Genomic DNA, 23,678 nt, shown 5'->3' with positions numbered 1-23,678 from the left:
CAGACCACGACGTAGCAGCTTGTCTAGCCTGTGCTTCTTTCAACCGACGAACGCTTAGGCGTCGGTCTGAATTGCTGAAGAGTTTTTCGCTCGCTTTTGCACATTATGCCGTCGGATACTCCGACTACAAATTCTAAAACGCAAGGAAAAGGGCCGACACTCGCGGTCCGGTTTCGCTGAAACGCTGGTTAAATAATGCGGTGTCTCGGTTTCGGCTGAAACCGAGTCCACGGTTCTTCCTTCGGCTGAAAACTTGCCACTTAACGAGGCCTCATCCAGCTTGGCTGAATCTGCTACTGAAGTCCCACCTGCTCCTGCAGGTTCACAGGATTTATCAGATACTATCCCTTTGGATATTTCTACCCCTGCACGTGGAGCTGCTAGGCCTCCTGCATCCATGTCGATTAAGGCCTTTGCCAGGGCTAAAGCAGCAAAGACTACCAAAACTGTGACTGCTAAGACCCCCTCTCACAGGCCCAGTTGTAGTTCACAAATACTTAGTCTAGCAGAGGATCTCATTTCCTTGATCCGGGGATCCCAAACACATCCAGACAGGGCCTCTCACCTACCTCCAGAAAGAGGACTAGAGTAGAGCCCCCTGAGCCAGTTTCTTCAGATGGCTCCTCTGATGAATCAGATAATTCAGACCCTCCAGAGGCCCCTTTTTCTCCTTATGAGGACTCTGATGCAGAAGAGTCCATTCCTTCTGCCTCTCCGCCTGAGGAATTTTCTTTTGGGGAAACCTTGCATGCTATGAGGGAACAATTTCAATGGCAGGGCCAGGATTTTTCAGACTCTAGGAAAAGGCTTAGAACCTTTTTGCATTTGCCACAGCATAGGCCTTTAGCTATACCTCCAGTGCTTTCTGTTGTTGATGATGCATTTAATGATGCTTGCACTGCTCCTGATTCTTTACCTCCGGCTCCTGCTAAGCCATTCCTCCAGTACTTACTGTTGTGGATGATGCTTTTAATGATGCTTGTACTGCTCCTGATTCTCTTCCTCCGGCCCCTGCTAAGCCCGATAGGTACTACAGGGTTCCGGACACACATTATCATTTGTATAAGGCCCCTTTTGCAGATCCCGAAACTATCTCCCAGTGACCCAAGGCTGTAGCAGCTATCTCTACCAAAAACCCCCTCCCCTCTGAAAGGGAATCTAGGGCCTTAGAGAGATGGGGTAAAAAAGTTTACACTTCTGCTACTCTTTCAGCTAGGGCCTTGAACTGTCAATTCCACATGAGAACAAATCCTACTTTTATGCCAAAGGTGGTCTCCAGGGTATCTTTAAACCAAGCTATCCACCTACCTACATTCTTCCCCAACCCACAGAACAGGGGAGAAAGACTGTTGCATACCTTGGATGTACATAGACAATTACGTTACTACCTGGACAGGACCAAGGGCAATAGAAAAACTGACCAGCTACTGGTAGCATATGCAACAGGAATGGAAGGAAAAGCAATTTCAAAACAGACAATCTCTAAGTGGATAGGAAATTGCATTAGATTTTTTTACGCCTACCATGGAAAGAAAACTCCAGAAAACATCAGGCCTCACTCTACAAGGGCTACAGCCACTACCACAGCTTTTCTCAGAGTGGCTACCAAAGACATTTTAGAAGCTGCTACCTGGAGCTCCGTGCATACATTTGCCAAGCATAATAATTTACCTTTATACTCCAGATCCCGAGCAGGTTTTGCCACTGCTGTTTTGCAAGGGATCTTAAATACACCATAATCTTATTTCTCCTCCTCCCCCAGTCTGGCTATGGTATTCTACCCATTTGTAAGGACTGCAGATGCATCCTTGAAGGACATAGTACAGTTTTGTACCTACCATAAATGTAGATGTCCGATAGGCATGCATCTGCAGTCAGATTACCCTCCTTCCCTCTGTGGTACTCTAGGGTATTTGCCCATCTTGTAGCTAGCTGGGGAATCTATTGTGGTGTATTTGTTTGTATATGTACATACATGCTTATTTTTGTTTGCTCTCTACTATTTGGAACCATTTGCATTTATCCAAATTTAGCCTTCCTAGAGGGCACCTGGCATCTGGGGCAAGAAACACTGAGGAAAATGGTGTCGGCTGATGCCTTTATACCCGAATAACTGCAGCTATGACATCGGGTGAAGTGCGACACCAGCCGAGGCCAGACCCAGACTTTGGAATCCGGCCGACCGAAGGGCTGCCTGACGACAGGACAACCCATTTGTAAGGACTGCAGATGCATGCCTATCGGACATCTACATTTATGGTAGGTACAAAACTGTACTTTCTTGCTCCAACCACTGTCAGTAAAAGTTAACAATTGTCTTACCTGTGGAAAGCAAATACCTCATAGAGATTTTCATTCTTATTGCATCCCCTGTTTAGGCCCAGACCACGACGTCCCTTGTTGTCGGTTTTGTGCCTTGTTCAATGCCCGAACTATTCATCGTTGGGCCAATTTTGCAGCCAATTACTTTTGTACTCGATCTATGTACTCAGAAATGGCTTCGTTAAGCCATCCGACTACCAATCTTCTGAAAAAACGTAAGGATATACAGAGAGACCGCATAGGTCCAAAATTGCCGACGACGCTTCCGTTAAGCTAGTCGCCAGTCCGCCGGTACTCAGTGAGGCACTTTCGCAGCCCCTGAATACCTGCTACTTCAGATTCGCAGGTCTCAACGGAGACCCATTCGGCATCCGGTATGCCACGAGATGCCTCTTCGACTATGGAACCTGCAGATGTCTCTACCTTGGATGGGTCCGGAGCCGCTGTGCAGGCACTGGCTTCTGAGGGTGTATTCAGGCCTACAGACATTCATATTAAACCAACGCCATCGTTTCTATCCAGAAGTTCCGAATTCCTCAGGCCAAAAGTTCACACTACGCCTAGAAAACAGACGACCAAACCGCAGGCTCAGGCCCATATGCTTCAAAAGCAAATGCGTAGAATGGCTGAAGACCTTATTACCTTAATTAGGGGAAGCCAGCCTTCCCCCTCCAAGAGACCTAGAACGGATTTTCTTTCTGATTCTTCTGATCAGGAATCTGATATTTCTGCTCCTTCTGATTACCAGGATTTGCCCTTATCTACTTATGAGGATTCTGAAGCAGAGGATTCCATTCCCTCTGCTTCCCCTCCAGAAGATTTTTCTTTCGGTGAAACCTTGCATACTCTTAGGGAGCATTTCTGCTGGGAAAGCCAGGATTACTCTGAGTCCAAAAAGAGACTTAGGGAATTCTTACTCCTACCTCAACACAAGCCTTTAGCTATCCCACCTGTTCTGGACATTGTAGATGATGCTTCCTTGGAATCTAGCCTTACTCCAAACACTTTGCCTCCAGCTCCCAGAAAACCTGACTGGTACTACAGAGTACGTGACTCTCACAAGTTTCTCTTCAAGAATCCTTCTGCGGATCCAAAGACCATTTCCCAAGGACCAAAAGGCATTAAGGCTACTGCTGCCAAAAATCGTACCCCTTCTGATAGAGGTTCTAGAACCTTAAACAGATGGGGTAAGAAGGTATACACTTCTGCTACTTTGGCCATTAAGGCTTTAAATTTCCAGTTTCATATGTTAAAGTATCAGCAGCATATTATGGGACTACTTAAACTGAAAATTATGTTGATTCCTGACTGTGCTGAACACAAAGAACTGCAAGATTTAATGCACTCTTCAGAACAAGTATGTAAACATACTTTGCAATGTGGTTTTGATGCTTTAGAATCATCTTGCAGGGCTACTGTCACTGGGTCTGTACTTAGAATACATGCTTGGCTTAAAGAACAAAACTTGCCAGATCATGTTAAAGCTAAACTACTGGATGCTCCCTTAAATCAAGATCGCCTTTTTGGCAACAAATCAGAAAAAGATGGAGGAAAAAGCTAAATCTATGCAAACTGTTAAAGATTTCTTACAAGTACAGCCTCCCAGATTCAGTAAGCATTGGCCTTCAAAGAACTGGTCCTTTCCAGTCCCTTCCAGGCCTTCTCAGTCCAAACCCAGGAACAGCAGACCACCTAGGCTACAGTCTCAGGCTACGCACAGATCTAAGCAGTGGGGGGCTACCACTTCCAAAGCAGGGAGTAGTAAGCCACCCCCATATGGAAAAATGGCACAATGAGTTGGCCTTAACCCTTCTAAGTCCTGCTCAACTACCTGCTCCCATAGGAGGAAAGCTCGCCCTGCATGCAAAAAACTGGCAACTCATTACCCAGGATAAATGGGTTTTGAACATAGTTTCCCAAGGATACAGATTCCACTTCCACACACTACCAACATCAAATGATTGGCCAGACCTCCCCAAAATCAATGGGCAGAGGCCCAACAGCAGGTTCTCTCTCTCCTCAGTATCAGGGCTATTCAACCTGTCCCAGCAGAACAAAGGGGACAAGGTTTTTATTCAAGACTTTTTCTGGTACCCAGAAAAGACCACTCCTGACGTCCTATCCTGGACCTCTCTATTCTCAACACCTTTCTGGTTGTTCCAAAATTCAAAATGCTAACTCTTAAACAGCTTCTTCCTATGCTAGCCAAGGATGCCTGGCTGGCAACCCTAGACTTAAAGGAAGCTTACCTGCACATCCCAATAAGAGGATCCTACAGACAATACCTATGTTTCAGGGCAGGCTCCATGCACTTACAGTTCTCTACACTTCCTCTTTGGCTTATCTACTGCACCCAGGGTGTTCACAAAGTGTCTAGCTCCAGCCATCGCATTTTGCAGGCAGAGATGTATTCACATTTACCCATACTTGAACGATTGTCTGATTCAGGCAGAAAGCTAGGACTTGCTTTCACCTGGCATTTGTAAAGAAACCTCTAACCTCACTGGGGTACACCATCAATGAAATGAAATCTCACCTAGTACCCTGCCAACAGCTTCCTGGAAGCAAGCTTGAACACAACTTCCCAGATGGCATTCCTCACTCCGGAGAAACAAGTTTATTTGACAACCTACTTCAAACTATTGGCCACAAAACCCCAGCTATCTGCAAGGAAAATACAGCAAGCTCTGGGGTTAATGGCCTCTTGCATTCTACTAATTCCATATGCAAGACTGCATGTGAGGGAACTCCAATGGTATCTAAAAAGCCTATGGTGTCAACATTCTCAGGACCTGGAAACAATGATTTCTATCATTCCTTGAATGAAGACAAAGTTCCTTTGGTGGGCAGAGGCCTGCTACTGATCAGTCTTTCTGAATAATTTAGTCCTGTCTAGATAGAATCTGAGCTGTTTCACTCTACCCCTGCCGCCCAAACCCTAACAGACTCACCAGACTATGCACTGGGGGCTCACATGGTAGGGCAGTGCATTCAGAGCAAATGGAACCCGAGACAGATGCACCTGCATATCAATCAAAAAGAAATGTCAGCTGTACAGAATGCTCTGACAGCCTTTAAAGACCGTATTCTTCCAGGACAACTAGTGGTAAAGACAGACAACACCACAGTTATGTGGTACATAAACAAGGAGGGGGGAACCCACTCGTACCCTCTCTGCAGACTATCCATGGCTCTCTGGAACACAGCCTTGAGCTACCAAGTACACCTACAAGCACAATTCCTGCCAGGCAAACAAAATTCACTGGCAGACAACTTGAGCAAAAATCTCATGGACCCACATGAATGGAAACTAGAACCCAAAATATTCAACCTCTTGAGGAACAAATGGGGGACTCCAGAGGTAGACCTGTTGGCCTCCTCTCAGAACTACCAACTGAACAAATTCTACATAAGAACTCCCCACAGTCAAGCTTGGAAAGTGGATGCCCTGTCCTTTACCTGGGAAAGCCCCTTGGTTTATGCCTTTCACCCTCTGCCTGTATTCTTGAAGGTTCTACTAAAGATCAAACAGGACAAGCCAAGGACAATACTGATTGCACCAGACTGGCCACACCAGCACTGGTACCTCCTCTTACGCAGTATGACACTGTTACAACCACAGCACCTGCTTCAGACCCCTTCCCTGCTGTCCCAGCAGGCGGGCCAGATTCTGCACCCTCAGCTTCAAACCCTGAACCTTGCAGCCTGGCTAATTCCTTGAACTCTCCTCTAGCATCCCTCATTGAGCAGGTGCTGGATGTCACTCTGGAGGCAAGGAGGTCTAGTACTAGAAAATCCTATGCTGAAAAGTGGAAAAGATAATGTTCCTGGAGCCAGGTTCAGGGGATGGGCACAGTGGTGCCCAGCTTACCTCATATTCTAGAGTACTTAACAGAAATGCTCCACAAGGGCCTATCCTTCTCGTCAATTAAAATTCAATTCATGCCTCTGCCATTTTCAGCACATTATAATACTGAGCCACCCCTCTTCACTCACCACTTGCTAAAATAATTCCTTAGAGGGGCCAAAAATTTAAGACCCCCCAGGAGAGCTCCCACTCCAGTCTGGGACCTTAACTTTGTATTGGAAAAGCTCACACCCCCTCCCCCCTTTGAGCCAGCTGCAACAGCAGAGTTGAAATTCCTTTCTTGGAAAACAGCCTTCCTTCTAGCCTTCACTTCAGCAAGAAGAGTGTCTGAATTACAGGCCCTCATGGCAGTGGAACCCTTCATTATCTTCCATACGGACAGGGTTTCCCTCAGGACTAGTCCTTCCTTTATGCCCAAGGAGGTGTCTAGTGTAGCCCTAAATCAGTCCATTCATTTGCCTACTTTTTTCCCTAATCCACAAAATAAAGGAACGAATACTGCACTCTCTGGACATGCACAGACAACTTAGATTCTATTTGGACAGGACTAAACCTCTCAGAAAATCTGAACAGCTGCTAGTTGGCTTTGCACCAGGGGCAGAGGGGAAGGCCATTTCAAAGCAAACCATTTCCAAATGGATAGCCCATTGCATTCTTTTCTGCTACAAGCACCATGGAAAACTTACCCCACAGGGGATAAGATCACATTCCACCAGGGCTGCATCTACCTCTGCAGCATTTCTCAGAAGAGTCCCTACAAGGGACATCATAGAAGCTGCTACGTGGAGCTTTGTACATACTTTCACCAAGCATTACCACATGCCTATCTTTTCTAAATCCAGAGCTGGATTTGCCACTGCAATCTTGCAGGGCTTAATAGCCGGCCCCAATGCTCTTTAACGTCCTCCTCCCTTCCTTAACTTTGGGAATCGACCCAAATGTGATGACTGCTACAGTGAAACACGAAGAACATTACAGTTGTGTACACTTACCATAAATGTAGATGTTCGAGTGTATTCACTGTTGCAGTCCTGATTACCCTCCTCCAGCCCTGACTTCTCATGGCTCTACTTTTCCTTCTTGTTGGTATATTTATTTTTTCTTGTGTATTTGCTTTTTGATGGGGGTGTAACATACCATATAATAGCTTCCTATTGTGGGGGCACCTGACATCTGGGGCAAGAAAAACTGATGTAATGGCGTCGGCTGCATGTTGTATACCCCTGACTACCTGACTTCAGGGAAGAAATGACAGCATCTGACGCAGAAATCCGAAGACTCTGGTATTCAGGCTGGCTGAGGGCTACCTGCAGGCAGATAATCCAAATGTGATGACTGCAACAATGAATACACTCTAACATCTACATTTATGGTAAGTGTACACAACTCTACTTTTCCCTCCCTCCATCCCCCTTTCTCTCTCTCTCATTACAAGGAACTTTTTGGTATTTACTTTCTACTGGAGGGGTTCTTCCACCATATCCTGGCTCCCACTTGGGCGCTCCTGACAGGGCAAGAAGAACTGATGTAATGACGTCGGCTGCCTTACTTTATTCTACTGACGACCTGACGTCAGTCCTGAAGCTACAGCAACCGACGCAGAAATACTAAGCCTCTGGTATTCAGGCCAACTGGGGGCTACCCTGGCAGAGATCACCCTAATGTGATGACTGCAACAGTGAATACACTTGAACATGTACATTTATGTTAGGTGTACACAACTGTACTTTTCTTAATGTTTTCATCATTTGTTATGGTATGTTCTTATATATTCTGGAGCTTTTCTCCCTGGGCACCCACTGAAGGTGGGCGACAGCCTGGCTAGACTTCCTGGTCTTCAAAACATAAATGCCAGTGTGTCATTCAAAGATTCAAAGAAACTGTATTGTCGTTTAGGAAGCACAAGCGCTATCTAAATGAAATTTTGAATGTCAGCTCTCTTACAGGAGAAAACAAACACAAAAAGACAGACATGATTGGTATTAAAGAATAAACAATAACTATAGTACAAAACTAAATAAGTAGCTGTCGCACATGGTTGTACACTATTTATATACACTAGACAACACTGACTAGTAGGTAATTAACGCATGAAAAGTGCACTCTACACAGAGGTGAAATTGGGTGATATTGCACATAAGGAAGTGACTGGAATTGCAGTTAAATGAGAATATATTAATCTTGGTATACAATAAATAGAATTATTGTATAAAAAAAAAAAAAGAAAAAGAATAAAAGTGTAACAATCTGTTATAGTTTTGATACATCCAGATTTGTTTGCATTAATGAGTTTTATTGCAGTTGGATAAAAACTGTTCATGTATCTGGAGGTCCTGTAGCGGATACTCCGCAATTTTCCACCAGAAGCAACTTTAGTGAACTCAACCATACACTGGATGAGAAGTGTCACTCAATATTTTGCGAGACCTCTTTTTACATTGTACTTCAAAGAGCTCCTGTAAGGTAGGAAGACTAGTGACCGATCTTTTCTGCTGTTCTTATTATTCTTTGCAGCTTCTTCCTTTCGGCCATTTTGCTGTTACCGAACCAAACAGTGCAGTTGCTGGTGATAATGCTCTCAATGGTTCCTCTATAGAAGGTAATTAGAGCAATCATAGAGAGCTTTGCATTTCTCAGCCTTCTTAGGAAGTGTAGTCGCTGGTGGGTTTTTTTAATTAGCCTGTTTGTACTCCAAGAAAGATCCTCTAATGCATGTCCGCCCAGGAACTTTGTAGTTTGGACTCTCTCCACTTCGTCACCATTGATCTTGAGGGGCAGGTGCATGGCAGAGCTATTTTCTGAAGGCAATATTAATTTTTTTTTGTTTTATTGATGTTCATGTTCAAATTGTTATTGCACCATTCAGTCAGGGAGTTGACCTCATTCCTATACCCACTGTTGTCATCACTACTTAGGAGTCCTATCACTGTGGTGTCATCTGCAAATTTGATGATATTTCTAGCTTTCACAGAGCAGTCGTGGTTAAGGATTGTGAACAGTAGAGGACTCTGCACACTCTCCTGGAGTACTCCGGTGTTTGTAATACTCCCTGAAGTGTTGTTACCAGCACAGGTCTTTTGTGGTCTTCCAGTCAGGAAATCGGGGATCCAGTTGCACAGCCCTTTATTTATGCTAAGGTTGATTAGCTTTTCTGTAAGTTGCATTGGAACTGAATACCGAGCTGAAATCTATGAACAGCCGCCTAGCATAGTTGTTCTCTTCAAGATGCTCCAATGTGAGGTGAAGGGTCACCGAAATGGCATCAGCAGTTAATCTGTTTGCCTGGTGAGCAAACTGCAGTGGGTCAAAGGATTGGGGTAGTTCTGTAATCAAATGCTTTTTAACCAGTCTTTCGAAGCATTTCATTACATTTGATGAGGGCCACTGGCCTGTAATCATTTAGGCATATGGGGTTGTCTTTTTTGGGTAGAGGGATTATGTTAGTAACTTTGAAGCATGCTTGTACTTTTTCCTGGGCAAGCAAGGTATTGAAGATGTCAGTCAGGCCTATGCTCAGTTGGTCTGCACAACCTTTGAATACTTTCCCCAGAATGTTATAAGGGCCAGCAGCTTTCCTGGGGTTCACTTTTGTCAGTTGGTTCCTTATATCCACAGCATTGAAGTCAAGTACTGCCTCCTTTTGGTCATTGCGAAGCTTTACACCCTCCAGGTTGTTTTTCTCTTCAAATCTACCATAAAATGTATTTAGATTGTTAGATTGTCCAGAAATTCACTGCACTGAGCTTACTTGGTCTTGTAGTCAGTTAGCTGTTGAATACCATGCCACAGGCTTCTTGAGTCTTTTGCATCCTCGAAGCATCCTTGTATCCTCTTTCCATACTCCCTCTTGGCATCCTTGATGCACTTTTTTAGGTTAGCCCTTGACACACTTAGACCCTTCTTATCCTTTGCCCTGAAAGAGGTGTTTGTTGCCCTTAGCAACTCTTACACCTTGCTGTTTAGCCATGGTTTTTGGTTGGCTCTTACTTTAATATTTTTGATGTTAGTTACATCCTCCATGCATTTGGATATATAAGCCATAGTTGTCTCAGTATCTTCATCTATGTTCACCAGATTGTTCACCGTGGCTGCCTCCGTGAAATCATCCCAGTTTGTGGTTTCAAAGGAGTCCCTGAGACTTTCCATGGCTCCTTCATGCCAGATCCTAATTTGTTTCATAGTGGGGTTATCTCCGATCAAGAGAGGTTTGTAAGCTGGTATTAGTTTTATGGAGATGTGATCAGAACCACCCCGGTTTGGTTGTTGTACAGCTCTGTATGCCCCTTTTTTTTACTTGAGCTACCATTTGAGCTGGTACTGCTGTTCTCTCCTTTTCGTAGGGTATCATTTCATTGTGTGACTTTTGCTGTCTCCTTTACTGTTAAACTCTTACCTTTCATCTGCAGATTGAATTTAAATTTAGTCTGAATAAGCAAAGACTGTGCCTTGATTTAATGTACATCACAGTACTTCATGGGTAGTCTAGAGCTGTTTGCCATCCAAAATTATTAATGTGTGCCCCTTGAAAGAAGCATTTTTGTAGTAGTGTTTCTAACAGTAAAAATATTGCTTTGCTTGAGTACGAACAGTCATTCTGAAAAGGTGTGGTGGTCTTTTGGAGTTGGAGTGAGCATGAATAATTCTGAATTTTGTCCCTCAAAAAACTCTTAATTGGGTAGAGTTAAGGGACAAGAGGTTCAAATTACTCATTTGTTTTGGTGGTTGGTGAGTGAAAAGTACTGTATAAGCATTTGCTTGTAAGTTTTTCTTTTAATTTTCAGAGAGTATTCTGTTACCCAAGAAGGATAATCCACCAACGCCAACAATGTACAAATATAGACCTGCATACAGCACAAACTACTCAGGGTTACCACCTGGATCCTTGCCACACTCAAGCAGTGCAAAGGTAGGTTTGCTTTTTTCTCTTTCTGTTGTCTGCATTTCAGGTTTGCATTTTTTCATGAGTCACTTGTGTTTCTAATTTGCCTGTCTTCCTAAAAATAGCTATCCAAACTACCCAATTTGCACATGGTGGCACGCAATAGAGGATGTTTCTGTTTGCAGCCCATGTCCCAGCATTTCAGATGAGACTTTTGAGGTCTTTTTCAAGTTTAGGTGTCATTCTGATTTGTGTGCACTAAAGTCATTTGGATGGTGCCACAAGGTATTTTTTTTCCAAGTCCACACACACCATCCATACTGCAGTGCAGAGTACTACTTTTGTACAGAACTTATCATGCCATGCAGTTGCCCCCAAGATTGTGGTGTCATCACTTGATGCTTTCTTTCAGACCCAAACACTTTGAATACTGCATGCCACTTTGGCACCCTCGATTCAGGAAAAATATTGCCATCCTGAACCAAGTCACGAAGGAAGACAACCAAACGATTATAGACCTGGAGCTTTATCTGTCCTTTTTTATGCTCACACAGTTCAGATCTCAATCTTTAGGCATGCCGAAACATGGTATTACCAACCATATATTGCAGTAAAGTTCCACGTGGCCCTTGACTTCAACAGGTTACTCTTGCATATGTATTCCCTGTACTGTATTTTTATTCCTGATGTTAACTACTGCCACAGGTATCAGATGCCCAGCCTTGGCCACTTAGTACTGCAAAAGTGTAAAGTTCTTGGCCCAGTTCTTGAAAATGGTTACAGCCAACAGCTCTTCATATGGAGATGTGGGGGGGGGGGGGTTCCTCTCGCAGCTCCAACCCCACACATGAAGACAAGGACTGTTGCACTGAAAGCAGAGTGTAAGCATAGATCTCCATAAAGTAAGGCTGGTGTTCAGCAATACCTTCTAAGTTGACAAGCCAATCACCTTCGTTAAAGGTGCTTAGATCCCTCATTGTCACCCACATCCCCTCTTGTAGGACTGGCCAGCTGCAAGAGGAGGAGGTGGTCGTCTCAATTCTCAGTGAAATCAGAGGAGGAAGCCTCCTCAGTTCTCAGTGAAAGAACTCAAGTATCATGTGGCTTTGCTTCTCCAGAGCAAGAAAATGAGTTCTTCTGCCACAGTCTCTTGTCTAGGACTGCCAGTGGAGAACAATGCATTTTTAAAAGTTTGGAGAAATAAAAGTGTAGTGGGCCCAAAACCTAGTCAACAGTGACTCCATTCTAGATCTCATAGGTTCTCCCTCAAAAATAGCTTTATGGACAAATCTGTCCATTTCAGTGGAGCTGCTGGTACAGACATTTGTTCTTTGTGTTTCACTGTTGCAGTCATCACACTTGGGTTATTTGCCTGCAGGCAGCCCTCAGTTGGCCCGAATACCAGAGACTTGGTATTTCTGCATCAGTTGCTGTCGCTCCAGGACTGACATCAGGTCGTCGGGGGTATAAAAACAGGCAGCCGACGCCATTATATTAGTCTTTCTTGCTGAGGAGCCTGAAGCAGAAGCAGTTTGCATGAGTGCCGGTCGGCCGCTACCCGAGTTTTTGTTTATGAACTGAATCATCCTGAAGTTTTCTAAAGCTAAGTACCCCGTTGGGGATCCTTTTTTCTTGCTGTAACCAATGTCAGAAAAAGTTAACAATTGTCTTGCCTGTGGAAAGCAAGTACCACACCGAGATTTCCATTCTTACTGCGTCACCTGTTTAGGCCCAGACCACGACATACCTCGCTGTCGGTTTTGTGCCTTGTTCAATGCCCAAACTTTTTGTCGCTAAATACTTTTGTTCTCGATCTCTGTATTCTGAAATGGCTTGAGTGAGCCATCCGACTACCGATATTCCTAAAAAACGTAAGGATAACGACAGAGACAGACCGCACAGGTCCAAAGCTGCCGACGACGCTTCCGTTAAGCTAGTCGCCAGTTCGCCGGTACTCAGTCAGGTGCTTTTGCAGCCCCTGATGCCCACTTCAGTGGATTCACAGACCTCTACCGAGACCCATTTGGAGCCCGGTATGCAGCAAGACTCTTCTTCGACTGTGGAACCTGCAGATGTCTTTACCTTGGATGGGTCTGGAGCCGCCGAGCAGGTACCGGCTTCTGAGGAAGTTCTTCGCACTACAAATATTCTACACAAACCAACGACTACTTTCTCGTCTTCAGTTTTGTCTTAAACTACCGAGATATTTTTCATGTTTCACTGTTGCAGTCATTACATTTGTGCCCTCAGTCGGCCTGATTAACAAAGTCTTGGGTCCTGCGTCGGTTGCTGTCCCTTCTTCCATGACGTCAGGGGTATAAAACATGCAGCCGACGCCATTACATCAGTCTTTCTTGCAGTGCGGTGCACGAAGCAGAAGCAGTTCGCAAGTACCAGTCGGCAGACTCCTGAAATTTTCATTTTCGAGTTTCAGAACCAAAGTCTTCAACTAAAAGCTAAGTACCCCGTTGGGGAAACTTTTTCTTGCTTCTTACCGATGTCAGTAAAAGTTAATAATTGCATTACTTGTGGAAAGCAAATACCTCATAAAGATTATCATTCGTACTGTAGTCCTTGCATAGGCCCTGACCACGACGTACCTTGCTGTCGGTTTTGTGCTTTATTTAATCAGCGCACTATCCGACTTCGGCATATTTTTGCCTCTAAACATTTCAATTCTCTGTTTAATTATCCAAAAATATCGGTTAGCCACCCGACTACCAGGATTCTGAAAAAACACAAAGATGGACAGAGACAGACTGCTGAGGTCCAAAACTGCCGACGACGCTTCTCCTAAGCCAGTCACCAGTTCGTCAGTACTCAGTGAGGCACTCTCGCAGTCCCTGATACCCACTACTTCTCATTCGCAGGCCTCTACTGAGACCCATTCGGAGTCTGGTATGCCGCGAGATGCTTCAACTATGGAACCCGCGGATGTCTCTACTTTGGATGGGTCCGGAGCCGCTGTGCAGGAACTGGCTTCTGAGGGTGTATTCAGGCCTACGGACTTGCATATTAAATAGACGCCTCCTTCATTACTAAGGCCTAAATCTCGATCCATGGCTAAATAAACAGATGCCCAGGCCACATGCTCAGGCCTCTATGCCTAAAAAACAAATGATAAGAATGGCTGAAGATCTAATAACTCTAATCAGGGGTAGCCAACCCCCTCCCCCTTCTAAGAGGCCTAGGACTGAAGTTGATTATGAATCTTCTGATCAGGATTCTGTTTTGTCTGACTCTTCTGGTGACCTGGATTTATCCTTACCTACTTATGAGGATTCTGATGCATAGGACTCTATTCCCTCTGCTTCCCCTCCTGAGGATTTTTCTTTTGGGGAAACCTTACATACTCTGAGAGCATTTCCACTGGGAAAGCCAGGAATTTTCTGATTCAAAAAAGAGGCTTAGGGATTTCCTTCTCTTACCTTAGCATAGGCCTTTGGCTATTCTTCCTGTACTAGACATTGTTGATGCTTTCTCGGAATCCAGTTTGGCCCCTGATTCCCTGCCTCCTGCTCCCAGTAAACCTGACAGATACTACAGGGTCCCTGAGTCCCACAAGATGTCCTTCAAGAATGCAACTGCAGTCATAACATATGGGTTGTCCTGCCTCAGGTAGCCCTCGGTCGGTCGGATTCCAAAGTCTGGGTCCGACGTCGGCTGATGTCGCATTTCTCTCCGACGCCAGAGCGGCTGGAGTACATACGCATCAGCCGACGCCATCTTCTTCAGTCTTTCTTGCCGCGCGGTGCCCAAAGCAGAAGCATTTCGCAAGTGCCGGTCGGTCAGCTCCTGTATTCTTCGAATCCGAAGTCATCAAAAAGCTAAGTACCCTGATGAAGATTCTGAGGACTCTGTTCACTCCGAAAGCCAGGAAGAGCCCTTCCAGACCTATGAGGATTCAGATGCAGAGGACTCTATCCCCTCGGCTTCTCCTCCTGAGGATATGTCTTTTGGGGAAGTTCTGCATTCCATGAGGGAGCATTTTAAGTGGCAAGGCCAGGAATATTCAGATTCCAGAAAGCGCCTTCGAACCTTCCTTAAAAAGCCCCAACACAGACCCTTAGCTATACCTCCTGTGCTTGATGTTTTGGATGATTTATACTCTGACTCCAGTGTTACCCCTGATACTCTTCCTCCTGCTCCTGTCAAGCCTGACAGATACTATAGGGTACCAGAAACCCATTCCCACTTCTTTAGGGCCCATGCTGTTGACTTAGAAACAATTTCCCAGGGGCCTAAAGGGGTTTCAGCTACCACCTCCAAAAACCCTTTACCCTCCAACAGGGGAAGCAAGGTCCTTAGAGAGATGGGGGAAGAAGGTCTACACCTCCACTACTTTATCTATGAGAGCTCTCAATTGTGTCTCTCACATGTTTCAATATCAGGATTTCCTGTTAGATGATTTACAGAAAAGATTGGCCTCCCCGGAACCTTTAGATAGGAAGTCTTTGCAGGAGGCTGTACACAATTCTCAGCAAGTTAGCAATCATTTTTTACAGTGTGGAGATATGATGCATTGGAAGCTTCATGTAGGGCAGCTATGACAGGGGCGGTCATTCGTAGACATGCATGGTTAAAAGATCAACCTTTACCAGATCATGTTAAGGCAAAACTTCTTGATGCACCTTTGGAAAAGAACAAGCTTTTTGGTGCTAATGCTAAAGATGTGTTAAAGTCCATTGAGGAAAAAGCCAAGTCAGTTCAGACAGTCAAAGATTTCCTCCAGGTTCAGCCACCTAGATTCAGCAGGAACTGGCCTTCTAAAAACTGGTCCTTTCCTAATCCTGAAAGATTTCAAAGGGGCAAAAGCAGGCGTGCCCGAGGAAGAGGTCAATACAGAGGATCCTACAGGGGACGACAATGGCAACCAGGAAACCAAAGAAGTGACACAGGGGTTTCTCCCGCCCCACAGGGACATTCTCAATGACTTTCCTCTAGGTCCGCTGACCAAGGAGCAAGCAGAAGCTCCTTTGGACGGAAAATTATCTCTGTTTACAAGAAACTGGCACAAACTAACAAAGGACAAATGGATTTTGGACATTATAGACCACGGCTACAGGTTCCATTTTCATACCTTGCCAAGAAAAATGGGTATGCCAAACCTGCCACAAAGCCAGAGGGCAGAGGCTATCAAGCAAATTTCTCTGCTTGCTCAGATCAAAGCAATAGAAAAAGTTCCACAACAAGAACAAGATCAGGGATTTTACTCAAGACTGTTCCTTGTTCCAAGAAAAGAAACTCAATGGAGACCAGTACTGGACTTGTCCGCTTTAAACACTTTTCTCATAGTACCAAAGTTCAAAATGCTGACTCTACAGCAACTCCTTCCCATGCTGGGCAAGGGGTCTTGGCTGATTACTCTGGACCTCAAGGAGGCATACCTGCATGTCCCTATCAGACACAGCTGCAGAAGATACCTCAGATTTCTTGCAGGGCCAGAGCATTATCAATTCTCAGCATTGCCATTTGGCTTATCTACTGCGCCCAGAGTATTCACGAAATGCCTGGCTTCAGTAATTGCTCATTGCAGGCTCCAGGGGATTCAAATCTACCCATACCTGGACGATTGCCTCATACAAGTGGACGCCAAACTAACTTTGACAAAAAATTTGAATTATGTCATACATTTGCTACAGGCTCTGGGATACACAGTCAACTTTCAAAAGTCAAGACTTCAGCCATCCCAGCAAAGTGGCTTACCTGACAGAAGACAAGCAAAAGAAGCTAACCCTTTACTTCAAAACTTTAGCAAAGCTCACCCAGATGACTGCAAGGAGATTCCTACAGGCCCTGGGTTACATGGCATCCTGCATTCTCCTGGTACCACTAGCAAGACTACACATGAGAAAGCTTCAATGGTACCTAAAAAGCTTATGGTCTCAACACGGCAACAACCTAGAAGCAACCATACCACTCATTCCATGTCTTCAAAAGGAATTTCTATGGTGGGCCTCAGTAAGCCAGTCAAACACAGGTATGTCATTCAAAAAACCTCAGATAACACAGACCATGACCACAGACGCCTCAGACCTTGGATGGGGGGGCGCACATGGAGGGCAGATGTATTCAAGGACAATGGTCTCCAAAGGAAACACATCTGCACATCAACCAAAAAGAAATGCTGGCAGTAATGCATGCCATCGAGGCCTTCGGACAACTACAACCAGGCCACCTGTTAATACAGACAGACAACACCACTGTGATGTGGTACATAAACAAGCAGAGGGGCACTCATTCTTACCCCCTATGCAGACTGACAATGAATCTTTGGGAAAAATCACTGAGCCTAAACATACAGTTGCAATCCCAGTTTGTTCCAGGCAAAGACAATGTTCTGGCGGACAGTCTAAGCAGGAATTTCCTAGACCCCCACGAATGGAGGTTACATCCAGAAATCTTTATACGACTCACTTCGACATGGGGCAGGCCGGACATAGACCTATTTGCCTCCCATCTTAATCATCAAATACAGAAGTTCTGTTCAAGGACATATCATCCAAAAGCATGGAAAATAGACGCTCTCTCATTCAACTGGAGCTCCCTAAAAATCTATGCATTTCCACCTCTGCCACTGATGACCACAGTGTTACTAAAGATCAAAGCAGAGCAGCCCAAGGGGATCCTAATAGCTCCAGACTGCCCAAGACAGCACTGGTACCCACTACTACGGAGCATATGCCACAACAAAACATGGGCCCTCCCTCAATGGCCCCAACTTTTGACTCAGCACAACTTTAGGACAGTTCATCCCAACATACAGACGCTACAGCTAACAGCTTGGGAGATCCCATGAATAACCTCAACCTACCTCTTTCAAAAGAAGTTCAGCGGATACTGACAGAAGCCCGCCGACCATCCACCAGAAAGGTTTACTCAGCCAAATGGAAGAGATTCAGCATTTGGAATACCACCAAGGGCCATGATGCATCACTTTTGAGCATCCCACTCATCCTGGAATATTTGGCAGATATGCTACATAATGGACTCTCATACTCCTCTATAAAAATACACGCTTCAGCTATCTCAGCTAGATACAACACTGACCCACCTGTGTTTTCACATCCTTTAAGGCAATTTCTTAGAGGAATCAAGAATATAAAGCCCCCAAGAAAGGCACCAGTACCAGCTTGGGACCTCAACTTTGTCCTAGAAAAATTAACTTTGCCTCCCTTTGAGCCAGCAGCTTCTGTGGATTTACAATTTCTCTCCTGGAAGACAGCATTCCTGTTGGCCATTACCTCAGCAAGAAGGGTTTCGGAATTACAGGCCCTAATGGCTATACCACCGTTCATAACTTTTCACAGAGACAGGGTCTCTTTACGAACCAACCCTACCTTTCTCCCAAAAGTTGTATCTAGGGTCTATTTAAATCAAGCAATTCACCTGCCTACCTTCTTTCCCAATCCAGAGAACAAAGGGGAAAGACTGTTGCATACCTTGGACATTCACAGACAGCTTCGCTACTACCTGGACAGAACCAAGACCAGTAGGAAGTCTGATCAGATTTTTGTAGCTTACGCCCCTGGAGTACAAGGAAAAGCAATTTCAAAACAGACCATTTCTAAATGGATTGGACATTGCATCAGATTCTGTTATTCCTTCCATGGAAAGAGTGTGTGCCAGCCAATGTCAGACCACACTCCACCAGAGCTACAGCCACCTCTACAGCATTCTTAAGAGGGGTGCCTACAAAAGACATTCTAGAAGCTGCTACATGGAGCTCCGTGCATACATTTTCCAAACACTACAACCTTCCTCTATATTCCAGATCCAGAGCAGGCTTTGCTTCTGCAGTCCTGCAGGGATTGATATCTACACCATCCTTTTCTTAGAGCATTCCACCTCCCCCAGCTAAGCTATGGTATTCAACCCATATGTTATGACTGCAGTTGCATTCTTGAAGGACATAGTACAGTTTTGTACCTACCATAAATGTAGATGTCCGATAGATATGCAACTGCAGTCGTTTCCCTCCCTCCTTCCCCTCTATGCCTTGGGTCCACTCCTATCCCTGTTACCCTTAGCTGGGGATATCTGTTATGGTGTATCTGTTTATTGTTTATTTATTTGTCTGGAAATCTGTTTTATCTACCAATTTGATTACAGCCTTCCTTGGAGGGCACCTGGCATCTGGGGCAAGAAACACTGAAGAAGATGGCGTCGGCTGATGCTTATGTACTCCAGCCGCTCTGACGTCGAGAAATGCGACATCAGCCGACGTCGGACCCAGACTTTGGAATCCGGCCGACCGAGGGCTGCCTGAGGCAGGACAACCCATATGTTATGACTGCAGTTGCATATCTATCGGACATCTACATTTATGGTAGGTACAAAACTGTACTTTTCTTTTCAAAAATCCTATTGCATATCCAGAGACTATTTCACAGGGGCCCAAGGGCATTAAGGCTTCTACTGCTAAAAATCCTACCCCTTCTGATAGAGACTCCAGGGTGCTGAATAGATGGGGTAAAAAGGTTTACACTTCAGCAACCTTGGCCATTAGAGCTTTAAACTGCCAATTTCATATGTTAAAATACCAACAACATTTTATTGGACTGCTTAAACAGAAAATGATGTTGATTCCTGACTGTGAGGAAAGACTTACAGGATTTAATGCATTCTGCTGAACAAGTTGGAAAAAATACTTTGCAATGTGGTTTTGATTCATTAGAGACCTCTTGCAGGGCTGTTGTTACTGGGTCTGTGCTTAGAAGGCATGCTTGGCTTAAGGAGCAATCTTTGCCTGATCTTGTTAAAGCTAAATTGTTGGATGCTCCTTTAAATCAGAACCGCCTGTTTGGCAATAAGGCTGAAGAAGTTCTTAAAAAGATGAACGATAAAGCTAAATCTATGCAAATTGTTAAAAGATTTTTTACAACTTCAGCCTCCTAGATTTAGTAGGCACTGGCCCTCTAAGAATTGGTCCTTTCCAGCCCCTTCCAGGTCTACTAAAGCCAAACCCAGACACTGCAAAAACCCCAGGTTTCAGTCCCAGGGGACTCGCAGAAATAAGCAGTGGGGGGGGGCTCCACTTCCAAATCTGGGAATAGTAAGACTCCCACCTATGGTAAACCGTCTCAATGACTTCCTTTTAAAATTTCCAAGCACTTATCTTCTGACTGCCTCTTTGGGTGGGAAAGATTGCTCTTCATGCAAAGAATTGGGAACTCATTACCCAGGACAAATGGGTTTTAAATATAGTGTCCCAGGGATACAGATTTCACTTCCACACGTTGCCAACACCAAATGGGTGGCTGGACCTACCCCCAAATCAGTGATTAGAGGCCCAAAAAAAAGTACTTTCTCTCTTAAGCGTGGGGGCTATTCAACCGGTACCAGAAGAGGAAAAGGGACAATGTTTCTACTCGAGACTTTTCCTGGTACCCAGAAAAGACAAATCATGGTTTCCTTTACTGGATCTGTCTACTCTAAACACCTATCTGGAGATTCCAGAATTCAAGATGCTGACTCTTCAATTACTTCTATGCTAGGCAAAGACGCCTGGTTGGCAACACTAGATTTAAAAGAAGCATACCTGCACATCCCAATCAGGGAATCTTGCAGAAGATACCTATGCTTCAAAGCTGGCTACACGCACTATCAGTTCTCTGCACTCCCCTTTGGCTTATCTATTGCACCCAGGGTATTCACAAAGTGCCTAGCTCCAGTTATTGCATTTTGCAGGCAAAGAAGTATTCAAATATACCCATACCTGGACGATTGTCTAATTCAGGCAGAAAGCCAGGACATACTTTTGAATCATCTGGCCTTTGTAAAAAGGGTTCTAACTTGTCTGGGGTACACCATAAACGAAAAAAAAATCACAACTGGTACCCTGTCAACAAATTACAGTCCTGGGAGCAAGTTTGAATACAACTTCCCAGATGGCTTACCTCACGTCAGAAAAGCAAGTTCATTTGACAAACTACTTCAAACAAGTAGCCACAAAAACCGTGCTATCTGCGAGACAAATACTGCAAGCCTTGGGGTTCATGGCCTCCTGCATTCTTCTAATTCCATATGCAAGACTGCATATGAGGAAACTACAGTGGTACCTAAAAAGCCTATGGTGCCAACATTCTCACAGCATAAAAACTATGATTCCTATCATACCTTGCCTACGTCTAGAGTTCCTTTGGTGGGCAGAGGCCTGCCACCAAAACAAGGGACTACCTTTCATACCACACCCTGCCGCCCAAACTCTAACAACAGATGCATCAGACTATGCATGGTGGGCTCACCTGGTAGGGAAGTGCATACAGGGCAAATAAGAACCCAAGTCAAATGAACCTGCATATCAATCAAAAAGAAATGTTAGCTGTACAGAATGCTCTGACAGCCTTCAAGGACTGTATTCTTCCAGGACAACTAATGGTAAAGACGGACAACACCACGGTTATGTGGTACATAAACAAGCAGGGGGGTACACATTCTTACCCCCTCTGCAGACTAGCCATGGCATTGTGGAACACAGCCTTGAGCTACCAAGTGCACCTACAAGCACAATTCCTGCCAGGAAAATTAAATACACTGGCAGACGGACTAAGCAGAAACCTCATGGACCCACATGAGTGGAAACTGGAACCAAAGATTTTCAACATGTTGACAAGTGAATGGGGGAGCCCAGATATAGACCTGTTTGCCTCTCCCCAGAACTACCAATTGGACAAATTTTGCACAAGGACTCCTCACAAACAAGTGTGGAAAGTGGATGCTCTGTCCTTCAGCTGGAAAAACCTATCAGTCTATGCCTTCCCCCCTGCCTCTGCTCTCCAAAGTACTACTAAAAGTCAAACAGAACAAACCAAGGATGATTTTGATTGCTCCAGACTGGCCACGCCAACACTGGTACCCCCTCCTGCGCAGTGTGTCACAGTTATCTCCATGGCACCTGCCTCTGACTCCTTCCCTGCTGTCTCAGCAGGAGAACCAGATTCTGTACCCTCAGCTTCCAACACTGAACCTTGCAGCCTGGCTAATTACTTAAACTCTCCTTTACCATCCCTCAGCAAACATGTGATGGATGTCATCTTAGAGACAAGGAGGCCTAGTACTAGAAAACCTTATGCTGAAAAATAGAAAAGATTCTGTGCCTGGAACCTATCTCGAAGGATGAGCATAGCAGCGCCCAATTTACCTCCAATTTTACAATACTTAACTGAGATGCTTCACAAGGGCCTGTCTTTTTCCTCCATTAAAATGCACGCATCAGCCATTTCAGCTCATTATAACACAGGACCTCCCCTCTTCTGTCATCCACTGCTCAAGCAGTTCCTCAGAGGGGCCAAAATTTGAGACCACAAAGGAGAGCTCCAACCCCAGCCTGGGACCTTAACTTTGTCTTAGAGAAACTCACTGTACCTCCTTTCGAGCCAGCTGCTACTGCAGACTTAAAATTTCTTTCTTGGAAAACAGCTTTTCTTTTAGCAATCACTTCAGCTAGAAGGGTATCTGAATTACAGGCCCTTATGGCAATGGAGCCTTTCATCATCTTTCATGTGGACAGGGTGTCACTCAGAACCAATTCATCCTTCATGCCCAAGGTGGTATCCAGTGTGGCTCTTAATCAGTCCATTCATTTGCCTACCTTCTTTCCCAATCCACAGAACAAAGGGGAACCGGGTACTGCATACCTTAGATGTGCACAGATAACATAGATTCTACTTGGACAGGACTAAACCTCAAAGAAAATCTGAACAAGTGCTGGTAGCATTTGCTGCAGGGGCAGAGGGGAAGGTTATTTCAAAACAAACCATTTCTAAATGGATAAACCATTGCATTCATTTCTGCTATAAGCACCATGGAAAACCTATCCCCCAGGGGATCAGACCTCACTCCATCAGGCTGCATCTACTTCTACAGCTTTCTCAGAGGCGTTCCTACCAGGGGCATCCTACATGCTGCTACCTGGAGTTCTCTACGTACTTTCACCAAGCATTATCATTTGCCAATTTTCTCTAAATCCAGAGCTGGCTTTGCCACCAGTCTTGCAGGGCCTTTTAGCTGGCCCTAATTCTATCTAAACTCCTCCTCCCAACCATAGCTTTGGGAATCTACCCAAATGTAATGACTGCAACAGTGAAACACTAAGAACATAGTACAGTTGTGTACACTTAACATAAATGTAGATGTTCGAGTGTATTCACTGTTGCAGTCCTGGTTACCCTTCCTCCAGCCCCCTAACTTCTTTTGGCTATACCTCTACTTTCCTTTACTATGCTTAAAAGCCTTTTTGGTGTATTTGCTTTTTTGTTGGAGGTATATATCTGTGCTTTTATGTTTAATTGCTTCCCATTAAGGGGGCACCTGACATCTGGGGCAAGAAAAACTGATATAATGGCATCGGCTGCATGTTTTATACCCCTGATGACCTGACGTCATGGAAGAAGGGACAGCAACTGATGCAGGACCCAAGACTTTAAGTCAGGCTGACTGAGGGTAACCTGCAAGCAGATTACCCAAATGTAATGACTGCAACAGTGAATACACTCTAACATCTACATATATGGTAAGCGTACACAACAGTACTTTTCTAAGGCCAAGAGTACATGCTACACCTAGAAAACAGACGACCCACAAGCATGAACCTGCTCCCTTGCCACA

General features: G+C 44.8%; 1 protein-coding gene across 1 annotated transcript in view; it reads left to right on the top strand.

The window, feature by feature from the left end:
* Positions 1–23,678, top strand: part of ZDHHC5 (zinc finger DHHC-type palmitoyltransferase 5) — a 1,362,456-nt gene that overhangs the window by 1,051,563 nt on the left and 287,215 nt on the right. The window contains 1 exon segment of the mRNA XM_044084108.1: positions 10,972–11,096. Coding sequence (XP_043940043.1) covers positions 10,972–11,096 — 125 coding nt within the window.

The sequence above is a fragment of the Protopterus annectens genome, chromosome 9.part0, assembly GCF_019279795.1.
Source record: "Protopterus annectens isolate FY-2018-M chromosome 9.part0, PAN1.0, whole genome shotgun sequence".
Classification (NCBI taxonomy): Eukaryota; Metazoa; Chordata; order Ceratodontiformes; family Protopteridae; genus Protopterus; species Protopterus annectens.
This window is presented reverse-complemented; position numbering and strand designations above follow the sequence as displayed.